Genomic DNA, 13,755 nt, shown 5'->3' with positions numbered 1-13,755 from the left:
GTGCAAGTGCGTCCACTGATCCGCAATGTACGGATCGCACGAATCTACCTAAGAATTAAAAACCCGTTTAATGCGATGCGTGTTATACGAACGAAGCGGATCTGTAGGTGCCTACCCTATAGGTGTAGTTAACAGATTGGATGAGAATGATTCATTTAGAATCCATTTTAGTTTCTACTCTAGTTCCAGTATCACGTCTGTGATACTGGCATATTTGACTTTGAATGCGTTCATTTATAACTTGATAATAAATCTCGATCCGAGTACCGACATGTGCAATACATACATATAAAACATTTATGATTGGTATCCGTATGCCAGGAGTATCATAAAATGAAATATTTCTACTAACTGAATTCGAGGTATCTCTATACTTTGCTACTCTTCCTCCATCTAGTGTACGTAGGGTGATTGTGGGAACAGTGAGTCACCCTTTTTTCCGAGTCATATATCTCAAAAACCATAAAAGCTATCGATGTCAAACTTTAGTGGAAGAAAGGTAGACTAATTGGCTGCGTTTCGGTATACAAATATATGTATTATACTTAATAGTTTTTGAAAAATATATATTTTTATTAAAAATGGCTTTCGATCCACTGTGTCCTATATAGTGTATACAGTGAGTCAGTTTTCAGGTCACAGTGGGTCGGTTGGGTGTTTAACCTAAAATAAAAGGTAATATTTTTTATCTATGTATAAAAACTGTATTTAGACTTAGTTTAACATATTATTAATCCTTTAATATTATGACAAACAGATTTTTTTAAATGTAGTATTCTTAACTAGTCAACCAAAACTAGTCTTCATATGTAAAATGTCAAAGTAAATGAAGTTCTTCTTCTTTATAAACAAATATAATAATAATATTCATTCATTCATATATAACCAACATAAAAACCACATTATACATTTTTTTAAACAAAATAAATGACTCTTAGCTTCTAGACTTTAGCCACTTAACAATTTAAAAGCACTTTCGTTTTTTACTTAACCTATAAATCACAATTGAGATCTTTGTAATAACATTATTATCAGCAAAACATAAAATTAAATAAAAACCTTTCCAAATACCAACTAACGGATATCGATTTGAGAACATAAGAGCGCAATTTTGATAATACTCCTTTAATACTTGTTCTTGCTCATCCGTGAAAACTCTGTTAACTCTGGTACAAGTCTCACATTTTCAGGACTTGTGGATGCTTTAACTTTGGCTGCATAACGTTGTAACGTCGAAAATGGAATTTTCTGTTCTCTAGCAACAGCAAGTATTTTTTTCCCTGATTTGATATTTTGAAGAGCTTTTTTCATATCTTCTTCGGTATGATTACCTATTTTCCTACATAACAGGCGTTTCTTTGGCATTCTGTAAAATAAAATTACAATATGTAGTTGTTAAGTTGGTGGTGTTACGTCCTTCGCCCTGGAGAGCACGTTAAGCCATCGATCCCAATATTATATAGAAATAGAAGAACCTCGCAGTTCTAATTCCCATAGGAAAAAGGTGATAATATAAAACCTATTTTACTCCCTGATAATGTAGATTTCTATTGAAAGAATTTTTCAAATCGGTCTAGTAGTTTGTGAGTTTATTTGTTACCTACGAAAATACAAATATTTCCACTTTAAAATATGAGTAAAGAATATAGATTAATTCAATAGGTCCACAGTGGGTCGACTCACTGTGCCCACTTTGGAAACGACTCACTATGTACTACCCACGCCATTTTAATTTAACGAAGCAATAACAGAATACTTCACTGAGGAAGCTAGCTCAATTTACTATCAAATGAGACCTTAATAAGTACTTAAAACATAAACACTTTAACTAACTTCTAACATTTACAACTATGGAAGAAATAAAAATTAAAACTTACGTATTTTTTGTACTTTTGCAGTCACAAAACACAAACTAATTCCTGTACCGTTTAAAACGCTTCCTAGCGATCCACTGGCAAGCTTGGCGTGAATCATGTTGGAGCGCGAATATATATGTGAAATAGACGCAACTATCGACCGTCTCTTATTCACCAATATATTGCCGACCCAGTGTTCTTACTTGACCCACTGTAGCCACAATGACCCTACATACATTTTCAACAATTTATTAGGTACGAAGTTACGAAATATAACTGAAAGCAGCCTTTATCATAACCTCTAATGAGACTATATTTTTATATTGTTGACCTTTTAGATAATGGGTAGGTAACATAGATAAGTGCTTCAGCCTACTTAATAATTTATTTTCCCAATTTCGACGAATACTTGGGTCCATTGTTTTATCATTACGAATGATCGCTTATGTTTTAATATGAGTTTTATGATATTAGTGCAGTTATCAAGGTTTAACCTCGAAAATAAATGGTAACTGCTGTATTTTTGTACTAAACTTTTATACCAAATACTAGCGGACGCCCGCGATTTTGTCCGCGTGGAATTCAGTTTTTCACAAATTCAGCGGGACCATAGATTTTCCGGCATGAAAAGTAGTCCATGAGTTAATCCAGAGTAAAATATATTTCCATTCATTTCAGCCAAATCGCTTTAGCACAGCGTAAAAGAGGGACAAACATACTAACACATTTTCACACTTACACACACACAAACTTTCGCCTATAAAATATTAGTTATTATTATCTTAGAAGTCACGTGTGATATTAAAGGACAATAAAAATTGGAAATATCTCTGTAAGTTAAGTTACCTCAAACTGATGTTACCAAGTGATGGCCCAGTGGATATGACCTCTGCCTCCGATTCTGAAGAGCGTAGTTTCGAATCCGGTCCGGGGCAAGCACCTCCAACTTTTCAGTTAAATGTGCAGTTAAAAAAAATATATCACGTGTCTCAAACGGCAAAGAGAAAACATCAGGAGGACCCCTGCATACCTGAGAATTTTCTTAATCCTCAACGTGTATGAAGTCTGCCAATCCGCACTAGGCCAGGGTGGTGGACTATAATGGTCTAATCCCTCTCATTATGCGAGGAGACTCGTGCTTAGCAGTGAGCCTAATATGGGTGGATAATGATGATGATGACCTATATACAAGTACCTACTAGTATCTAGCCACAAACGCCTACCACCAGACCAGACCTGAGCCAATTTAGAAAACAAGAAATCCTAAATTGACTTCAGCTGGGAATCAAACCCAAGTTCATCACTATTGAACCACAGAATTACTAACAGCGTCAGAGAAGTCGTAAAAATGGTCGTCGTTAACTTTTAAATTTGCTAAAAGATTAAATTTGATATTCATCCTCTAAGAATACAGTATCTGCATGGGTTTGAATGATAAATTGGTCATTACTATAGTGTCCTGTGAATCGGACGCCGGCGACCTCTGTGACCACTATCCTTCACTGGACTTCCATTTACTGAACAAATTGTGCCATACAATTTATTACTTTATATCGTGTTCCGTTTTATATTCCTCATTAATTATATTCCACACCAGTATTAAATTGTGTTATGAAACTATATCACCAGGCGTAATTAATTAATTGAAATATGAAATTGGATGTTTTAAATGATTCGATTACGATCACACAGCAGTTTCACAGCTTACTATCTTCCCTAACACATAAATACTGTAGTTACAAGGTCTTCCATGGAACAATCTAAAATAATTGTCTTGTGGAATGGTGGCAAGAATATTGGCTGCATTTCCGCGCTGGACAGCCAGGCTGATCCTTTACATGTATTCTAAAATTAATATTTTCGGGTTAAATAATTAATATTTGTGTCCCTTATACATATCCTTATAATTTTATGACGTAGCCAAGTTTGACGTATTTTAGAATACAAGGATATATAAAGACGTGTGTTACATGGATAATTGGAAAAATTTAAATTACTTTGTATGAAAACATAAAAAGTTTTTACTTTTTAGTTAAAAAAATATTAGTTATTCAGTTCGGCTCCTATATGTGCACTCGTCAACATCTTGAAGTTATGGGAAATACTCCCGAGCACCCTGTATAAAATTATACAGTGAAATATTATCCGAAATTGTGATATCGTAAATCGTAAATAGTTCTATTGAATCGGAATAACCGTACAATTGGGGGACTTCATGATTGATACCTTGCCATTAACCTTTAATGATTTTATATAGCCTACGTTCCTTCGTATGTAAATTTATTTGGCAGCAGACGTTTTACATTTAAATATAAAAATTTCTCCTAATACATTAGTCTCATACAAGCTCCGTATATCACAGTCAACCGAAATGGACTTTGAAAGAAGTAATACCTATCCTATCTGTGGTTTGTTATTTCAAATATTTGGATTTTAAGCTGAAGTTTGGTCCAATTAGATATAGTGATAGCCTATAGAAGTTTCTAAATTATCATGATTTTGTAGCATATTTATAGAAGTTCAATATACGTTCAAATATACGTTCACTAAAATAAAATGTACTCAACTATCCACAACTAAACTAAATGTGACACGTCGGGTAGCAGCGACAGTGATTGTACCATTATTTTGTGGTAGAGGAAACATCACGAGCAGGTCTCAGGACTTGTGACCTTGATACTAGGTTTAAAGGATCTATCTCACCTTCCCTGCCTGACATGTTCTCGGTGCCCACACTAAATAATTTATGATTAACAATAATTACAACACAAAACATTATCTAAAAATGTAACACAAAACATTATTGCGCAAAATCACTAAAGCGATTGGCAGCGGTACGGTGTCTACGCTGACTAACAAACAACTGAGCTCAAGTCATCAAAGAGCCTCTTATTTATACCAACACTGAAACCTTCTCTCCACATTAAGTCGTGTATAATAGGAAAGCTTTTTGGGTTTTGACACGCAGTGATGTTGATGATGAAAAAAATAGGCAAGAAAATCAATTCCAAATAATTTATTAATATAAAGATGTAGCACAAATGGTATTTCTAATTTTCAGGTATCAATTGGGACTTGTTCGAATACTGTCTGCTATATTTACGCATTCTAGCCATTTGAATGGCATTACTTTGCCTCCTACTGTGGGAGTTATGGTGAGAGTGGCTTGACCTTTCCGAATGCCGTGAAGGCGCTAGTTCGTCTCTGTTTTGACTTTCTCTATGTGACTCTACGTCATCTTCTTCTTTTTCTTCCTCTTTCTTGGACTCTTTGGATCCACTGCCAGTTGATTCTCTATGGCGAACAGGTTTCACATCTCCGCTGAAGCTGAATATGAACTTGAGTTCTGCAATCAGCTCTTCCTTGAACGATACCTGAAACCAATTCATGGTTTACTATAGCTTGACAACTTCGTTCGCAATGGTCCGTGCGGACCGGGGGGCGTGTAGCGATGAATGGAAATCCCCCGCACAACCCCGCACGCACGATTTCACACCCGAGCAATATCTCCACCGTCGCCCGCACATCATGGGAGTGTCATCTCACATCATCAGCGAACTTGCCAGACTATTACCGACGCCTCGCGGTTTCGACCGCGTGGTACCCATTCCCATGAGAATACGGGGATAAAATATTACCTAACACTAACAAATAACGTGGCTTTCCATTGGTAATTTCCAAAATCAGTTCAGTTGATCCAGAATTTAACCCAGAAACCAGAAAGTATATCTTCTTTATAATATTAGCATTACGTAAATGTAAGACATTATTTAAAAAGAAAGATAGATAGAAACATTGTTAATGTAAATAAAATAATTATTAGTTAGCAAGATATAGAAAAGTAAGAATATAAAAGCGTATATGGTTAAAATAGACTGTAAGCAATAATTATTACGCCATTAGTGGGACTAGAATCTTAGCTATATTTGAGCTTAGAGCTTTTGCAAGAAATGTTATTATGGACTGATGAATTACAAAAATTGTGTAAATAGGTGAGATTTAATAGTATTTTATTAATATTATAATTATTAATAGGTTAGTTTTAGTAGTTTTCGTAGGGGTCCATTATAAAGGCTTATTATATACCTTGACTCTACGCGCCGTTAGCCAGACGTCGAACATCATTTCAACGAAAGCGCAGATGACCGCCATACCCGACCCGGCGGCGAGTACAATGAACACTCCACCTACATTCGCTAGCACTAATGGTTGAGCATCTCCGCTGCCTTCATCGTCATCCTTAAAAATAAATAAGAATAATCGTCATCGTCATCAACCCATATTCGGCTCACTGCTAAGCTCGAGTCTCCTCTCAGAATGAGAGGGGTTAGGCCAATAGTCCACCACGCTGGCCCAATGACTTCACACACGCAGAGAATGAAGATAATTCTCTGGTATGCAGGTTTCCTCACGATGTTTTTCTTCAGCGATTGAGACACGTGATATATAATTTCTTAAATAGGAATAGTTTATTCATTTTATCTCCAAAAAACGTCGAATCCAAGACACGACGTCGTACAGATTCGACTATCTATCCTCTAAGCACGTGTTATTTCTCGTCTCTACAATGTCTCAGCATCCTCAAGATATGTTGACTCTACAATGTTCAATTACAATAGGGATGATGACAGTTTTTAAAATTGTATAATATACAGTAAAAGCTATTAAATAAAAAAAAGCTATGAAATAAAGCTAACCTATATTATTCGTGGGGATACGTTCTCTAAATGTGTCGCAAATACAGTAACCGTGAACATAGAATGGAATTTTATATGGGATTCTATGGGATACGTTCTTGGGTGACAAAATAAAAAACAAATATATAAAGAAAAAACAATTAATTGAAGATATTGATTAACTATTATATTCAGTCTTAGACAATGGTTTGAAGAATTTTTAAATTTTGTCTTGCTTGACATCTAGCTTCCAGAGATCGTTAGATTTATATGAGCGTTTACACATAATTACATAAATTAGGTTCAAAGAAATTTTCCCTTTTGCAAATTTTTAATTAACATGAAAAATTACCGCGCATACGCCTCCTCCTCGTTTTTCTTTCCACCATTTGTCTTTCATCCTCGATATCTTTCCTTGTTCCTGTAACTGTAGTATTGACTCGCTCATTGGTTGTCTGTATGGTGAGTCTAAGAACAAAATCAAAACATTATAAAGGAGAATGCCCACCAGCCAATACAACGTTGGCACCGGGAGTCCAGGTAGGTATGCATAAAAATAAAAATATATGGAGATGTCATAATAGGGATATGGTTTAATAATTGGCTTAATAAAAGTATGTTTCTTGAAGAAAAACCTTACGCTCCTTGCTCAAAAAGATCGCCGGTGTAAAAAAGCGGCAAAGTATTTTAAGAAGCTGTATTATTTTTTTCCCCTACCAATAAGCTTAAATCTTCAAAAACTATCGCAAAATTCAGCGTTCGCGTGAATTCTGCTTTTTTACAAATCCCCAGGAACCATGGATTTTTCAGAGGTAAAAAGAAGTCTATGTTCTGCTCCAATTCAACACTGTACGGAAATTCTTGTTTATCGGATTAGCGACTTATCCATTACAGTAAAGGCAGACACACAGACTTGCTTATTTACTTTTAATTTTAAGAGTATGGATCGATTTATTTAAATTGTCTTTTAAAACTTACTTTTCTTCATGGCTATTCCATAGCCTTTACTGTCCAAAAGTCCACCTACTTGAGCTACGTCACAATTTCTCTCTACCAAATACTCGATTGATGAAGACTCCATTAAAAATGCATAATTTTCAGTTTCAGATTTGACCCTAGAATTAAAAAAAATCTATGTTTAACACAACTACTACATTTTGAAAAAGTAAAGAAACTTTCGAAAACCATACAAAAATAAGTATACTCATTTTTACGAGCCGTTTCAAAAAATCAATATGACTCTCAAATTTTTCCAGATTTGTGATATAAGCCATGTTGGGGATAAAGTAGACAATTATTATATTGAAGTGATGAAAGAGAGCAAGCCAGTACTGTATAATATCTTTCATAAAAAGCTTTTCAAGGCAATACACTCATGGATTACTAATAAAATATTTTATGTGGGTTCGAATCCGGTCCGGGGCATTTTCAGTTGTGTGCATTTTAAGAAATTAAATATCACGTGTCTGAAACGATGAAAGAAAACATCGTGAGGAAAACTGTATACCAGAGAATTTTCTTAATTCTGTTAATCCGCAGAGGGCCAGCGTAGTGGCCTAATCCCTCTCATTCTGAGAGGAGACTCGAGCTAAACAGTGAGCCAAATATGGGTTGATAATAATGATGATGAAACTACGGGTATAGTTCACTGGGTTATTTATATAAATCACCCAGTTAAGTATAAGTTTCTACTAGTCATTAAGTGTTATAAGTTTTACTTGATAGAATTATGAATTAAAATTATTTTTGTAGCTAAAATTAAGTTTTGGAAAGCAATTTTTCATTTTAGCGAATATAAGGGAAAAATGTAAGTGTCACCTTTCCAGCCCGATGTCATTTGTAGGTGGCATCATCTCTGGATGTGCGTCCATATATTGGTACATTTTCTGATAAAGTATGTTGTCAGATTCCTGTAATATACAGAAAATCCGTTGAAATAGTTATATATCAAAAGTACTAGTACAAATTATAACTTAGGTAAGACTTTGTCAAAAGTTAATAACTCAACTGAAAATAATCTAAACTTTTAGTTACAAGAGATAAGAATCTAAAGTTATAGTTACAAGAACATAATTCTTTCATACTTCTATTGTATAATAATTGTGCAACAGTTTTTGCAAATACCTCTAGTAGTCAGGGATCCGTAGAACATTTTGTACAACTTAACAGCCACAAAGTCCTACAAATTGCGAGGTACATTATCTAGTTCGGATGCTCAGAAGTTTTTATTTCCTGGCAACTCACTTAGCTACCAGAATCAAGAATTTACGTAAATAAAAAAGTTGATCGTCTCATTGAGATGAATTAACTTGATAGTAATCAATTGTAACAAATGTTCTACGGATCCCGGACTATAGACTTAATAAGTCTAATGAAATAATTCCTTTGACGTTAATATTTTAATTAAATTAGTGTCAAGTCACCTTAAAGAAGCTATAAGTAGCGCCGCCTTTTTTCGCTCCATAGCTAATTTCGTAAGGGTTGTTTGCTAAATCTGACACACTTTTTATTGCATAAAACTTGGACTCAACAGTTAAAAATGCAGCAAGATTAGCAGTGTACGATGATACCATGATAAGAGTGAAAAACCACCACATACTGCCGGCCATTCTTGTAGATACTGCACTAAAAACCAATGTAATTAAACTATTATATTCTTATAAGTAACTAAAATAATATGAAACACGTTTTAAATGAAAATTAAATTAGTAAAATATCTCATTACTACAAAACTTATATTACTTACATTGGTGCTATTTCAGATCCCTGTGTAAGTACACTACCTAAAGTAAACCAAAAAGAGTTTGCAAACGTCCATTGGTTGTCTAAAGTTTCTGGTTCTTCTATGCAAGGATATGGGTTCTGCCATTCCTCAGGTGCAAATCGTCCTAATAAAAAAAGTAACGCCGATACGCCAACATAAGCACCTGCTAAATAACCCCAAACCTAGAAATAAAATATTTGTAAGCCATGTAAAAAGCTTCTAGCTAATCTACAGGTAAAATTATAATAACTAGAAGTGAATCATAAATGCACAGTCAAAACTACTGCTTAAAAGCTAAAATTTATGATATGTATAAGAACTTTTATGTTAAATAAAATAAAATCAATCAATGTGAAAATATATGGAAATAACTTCTTTAAGGGGGGTTGGGTTTATCTAGTGAGGGTTTTTTTTATAAATTTCCTTACCTGGTAAGAAAAAGGTGAAATAAATGAAAACAAGTCTGGTGGTTGTTTTGTGGGTTTTTTGTATAATATAGTGATACCTAAATTCATAAAAGGACTGGTAAAATCCACAGCTTTTTGACGAGCAGCCGTTATTGTTAAATCGGTTATAGCAAAATCCACCCTCTGAAATAGATTAAAGTTTAAAATAGCTTACTTATAAAGTAAGGTTCTTAACAACTCCAGCAACTTACTATAGTGTCTATACCACTAATTGTTTACTATATATACACGTTTCAGATGTATAGATATAGAATTTTATTTACTCCGTCCATTATTTTCTCCATCATTCCAGTCCATTTGCCTGTTTTGGAATCATACGATCCGTAAACACCGTCGACTTGAATGTCAAAAGTATAATTGAACTCATTCATCTTTGCTAATTCTTCTATTATTTCTATACCAAAACCTTCGTAACGGTCATTTCCCTCCAATTGTTTTGAAGACTCCTTCAACATTCCATATGGGGCACTCTAAAAAATTAGCACATATTAAACAATGAAATAATTCCAAATAAATTCAAATTTCTTTAACATACCAACGCAGTTATCACAATGAAATGTTTTCCTTTCATAGAATCACTTCCTTCTTGTTCCACTGGGGGTACAATTTTTCTAGACTCGGTAAATCCATCTTCTGTCGTCCAAGATCCTATCTTTAGATCAATAACAAGTATTAGAAATGAACCACATTTATTACAATTAGCTTAAATATCAAATTTTTGGTCGTTTCCTACCTTTTCGAAACCATGAGCCATTACTTCCAGTACATCCACTTCTAATTCAGAGCGAAGGCCTTCTTCGTCAAATTTTATCAAGCCAGTTAAACCGTCTATTTCCATCTACGTAAAAAAAAATTACAGTTAACTTGTCACCTAGCAAACTATCTAATAAAGTAATAAACATGAACGATAACTTACCGTTCGTACGTGGTTAATAAGGGTAGATCCAAAAGTCCAACTATCGTCACTGTCGCAAGTAATATTTTCTGCGCCTTCCTCCAATCCCATTGCATTTATTGCTGCTGTATACAAAATTACTGAATCATAGACAAGCGCTAGATTTAATGTGAGGCCATTTTCAGCCACTGCATTTTCAATCTGTCCCTCGGAAAGTTCTTTTACCTTTGCATTCAAAGAAGTAATAAAATTTTGAATATCCTCTAATTCGGGATCAAAAAATCTGATACCTGGAACACGTTCAGATTTGGTGTATACTGCATTTAGGATTTTATATAAAACTTAGATTAATTAAAAATATACCTGTTATATTTGAACCTCCGTGTTTGTATGGTTCGATGTCAATCGTTTGGAAATCAGGATCCATTATTATATAGCTATGATCATCGGACATTAATCCAACTTGTTGTATTTGCTGTAATATCAGCGGTAACTTATCTATACCACAGCTTATAACATAATTTAGTGAACCTGATGCTTTTACTGTTTTTAGCTGCGATCTAAAATGAAATAATAAAATTGTAAGGTTTATTGAATTGATTTATATCAAAATAATAGACATAGACTTTTTTAAAATCAAAACAGCTCTTTACTCGTACCTATAGTCATCACCATCTGGCAGTTGCACCACTAATATTACCATTTTTACTTCAGAATCTAACTCTTGCAAAGATATAATATTGTCTATAAAAGGTAAATGTTCGGAGCCTTCATAGATGATCGTGAACTCGTCCCAAGCTTTTATTTTAATAATATCGGCAAATATCTACAAGAAGAATAAAACATAATGCACGAGAAGTGAACTCAGAAAAAAAATATTTTTAAAAGCCCATTTATAAACACAATTCAGAACAAAATAGCACGAATATTACCTGTGAATAAGCAATGTGGTTCGGATATAAATTAACAGCAGTCCAATTTCGATTCAGAGTTTCCACGGGCTCAGCTATTAACTGTGGAATTTCCAAAAAGTCTGCTATGGACTGGACATGATGCAACGTACTTTTTGTTTTAGGTCCATATACTCCGAAAATATTACTCTGAAGATAAAAGTAAATAAATATATAATGGGGATGATGACTAGGTTTGAATATATTGATTTTTATGATACATTCGGATAAATAAGGTCAATGTTAACTAATTTATACATAAAAAGCAAAGATTGTCTGGATATTTGCAAAATAAATGAGATTATAAAATTTCAAAATCTATTAAAAATATTTTATCGTAATTAGATGAAAATTCACACAGTTTTAGCTTCCTTACATTAAATGTGACATTTTTTAATATTTGAACTATAAGCATAAACGCACAAATAACGAAGATATTAGTAATTTTGTTTGAACGCGCATACAAATCTAACGATCATTACATTGCGTATGACGTCATTAGTTCGAGCCATTTTGTATGGGCCGTTTTTCAGGGATCCGCGGCAGCGCCGCAAATCTGACACTTTAAATCCCTGTAGCTCCGAAAGTAAAGATCGCAGATACCCTATTACTTTTACAAAATTGCTTTGCTATTAATATACTCTTAATTTATATACAATTTAAAAAACTGTCATCATCCCTATTGTTATTATAAATTCAGTAAACTCTCTTTAAAAATTTAGAAAATAAATACCTCTAAAAGAGTACACATAGCTGTTTCAGCTTCCATTATATCACCAGGTGGTGTTCGCACGACGCTGGCTGCAAAAGGACTTTCCTCATTTTCAGATGCTGCTGTAATAGCTACATTGAATGCCGCTTCGAATAAAAAACTTCCATCATCAATAATTGCTCCTAAGGAAAACGCAATAAACTATTTTTTACGTTAAAAGATTGAATATTATATACTAAAAGGTTGCATGAAAAATTAAGTCTATATTTCAAAATAGTTTATATTTCGACACTAATATCGTCAATACATCATACATCATCATTATACAGATAGATAAAATTGAAGAATCTATAATTTTTAAATAACTGTGTTTTAACAATTCGTTATATTTACGAAACTAAAACACAAGAAAATTTATTAAATATTTCTGTGTATCGGTCTGTATGTTCGGGCTAATCTCTGCACTGATTTTATTAGGACTTTCACTAAAAGATAGGGGGAGTTTATCTCTTAAAGTTCCTGCAAGATTTGTGAATTTTACGGACAAAGTTAGTTATACAATAAATCCCTATATATTATCTATTGTTAATGGTTGTATATCTACACAAAATTAATTAAGGCCAGATTGATCGATAATTTAATTTCCAGTGTGCAAAATAAGCATGACAGCGCCTTTTTGATTTAACGAATGAAAACGAAACTCACCTATAGTTCTTTCTCCTTGAACATAAAACAAACCATTCAAAATGATTAGGCATTGTAAACATTTTAATTTTGCGTACATTATAAATCACTTTTTTTTTAATTAGCCTGATATTTTCACGTCTTCTCACATGCTTTCCTTAATGTAATCATATTTTCACGCCCATTAAGTGGATCATATCGAATTGGTGTGTTAGTGTTAGCAATGATATTATTTTCGGAGCTACTCTATAGTTGTTCTAAACCTAATTGTGTCATAGCCTAGTAGTTGGCGGTGCGAATGCATTGGCTAGAAATAGCCTAACCACTAATTTTCATTAATGCTTCTGAATTATCGCTGCAAATATCAACAGTTGAAATACTGAGGTAGAGTTTATTACACACTGTTATTAAGCATCAAATCGATAATCAGAATTGGGCATTAGAATTACCTACTTGTAGTTAAATACAAATATGTATTTTGTATTTGTGTTTCATAAATTGTAATTGTATTCATTTAATGGGTATTTTAAAAACCTGACGCTGATGTAATTTGTAATCAGTTTCAATTATTTTTTATAAAAATTCATTTAATTTAGTTTATTCTGCAAAAAATGCGCTCGATAGTTTTCGTAAATAAATAGCAGGTTTATACATTCCCCAATAAGAGGTTTTTTGTCTGACAGCACCTACATATTTAACTAAAATGTTGATGAAACGATGATTCTTTTTTAACGAATTAATTAATAGGTAA

At 33.5% G+C, this 13,755-nt stretch overlaps 1 protein-coding gene across 1 annotated transcript; it reads right to left on the bottom strand.

The window, feature by feature from the left end:
* Positions 1-4,857: 4,857 nt before the first annotated feature.
* LOC112045837 (glutamate receptor ionotropic, kainate 2-like) lies at positions 4,858-13,268 on the bottom strand. Its single transcript, XM_024082192.2, has 17 exons — positions 13,026-13,268; positions 12,342-12,502; positions 11,591-11,758; positions 11,318-11,484; positions 11,022-11,218; positions 10,680-10,948; positions 10,497-10,601; positions 10,299-10,415; positions 10,027-10,233; positions 9,725-9,886; positions 9,279-9,478; positions 8,956-9,157; positions 8,351-8,442; positions 7,511-7,647; positions 6,885-7,000; positions 5,943-6,095; positions 4,858-5,230 (listed from the first exon to the last, which is right to left on the bottom strand). The coding sequence occupies exons 1-17, from the start codon at positions 13,102-13,104 to the stop codon at positions 4,907-4,909; spliced, it is 2,856 nt and encodes a 951-aa protein (XP_023937960.2). The 5' UTR covers positions 13,105-13,268; the 3' UTR covers positions 4,858-4,906.
* Positions 13,269-13,755: the final 487 nt, after the last annotated feature.

Source organism: Bicyclus anynana, chromosome 13 (genome assembly GCF_947172395.1).
Source record: "Bicyclus anynana chromosome 13, ilBicAnyn1.1, whole genome shotgun sequence".
NCBI classification, from domain to species: Eukaryota; Metazoa; Arthropoda; class Insecta; order Lepidoptera; family Nymphalidae; genus Bicyclus; species Bicyclus anynana.
This window is presented reverse-complemented; position numbering and strand designations above follow the sequence as displayed.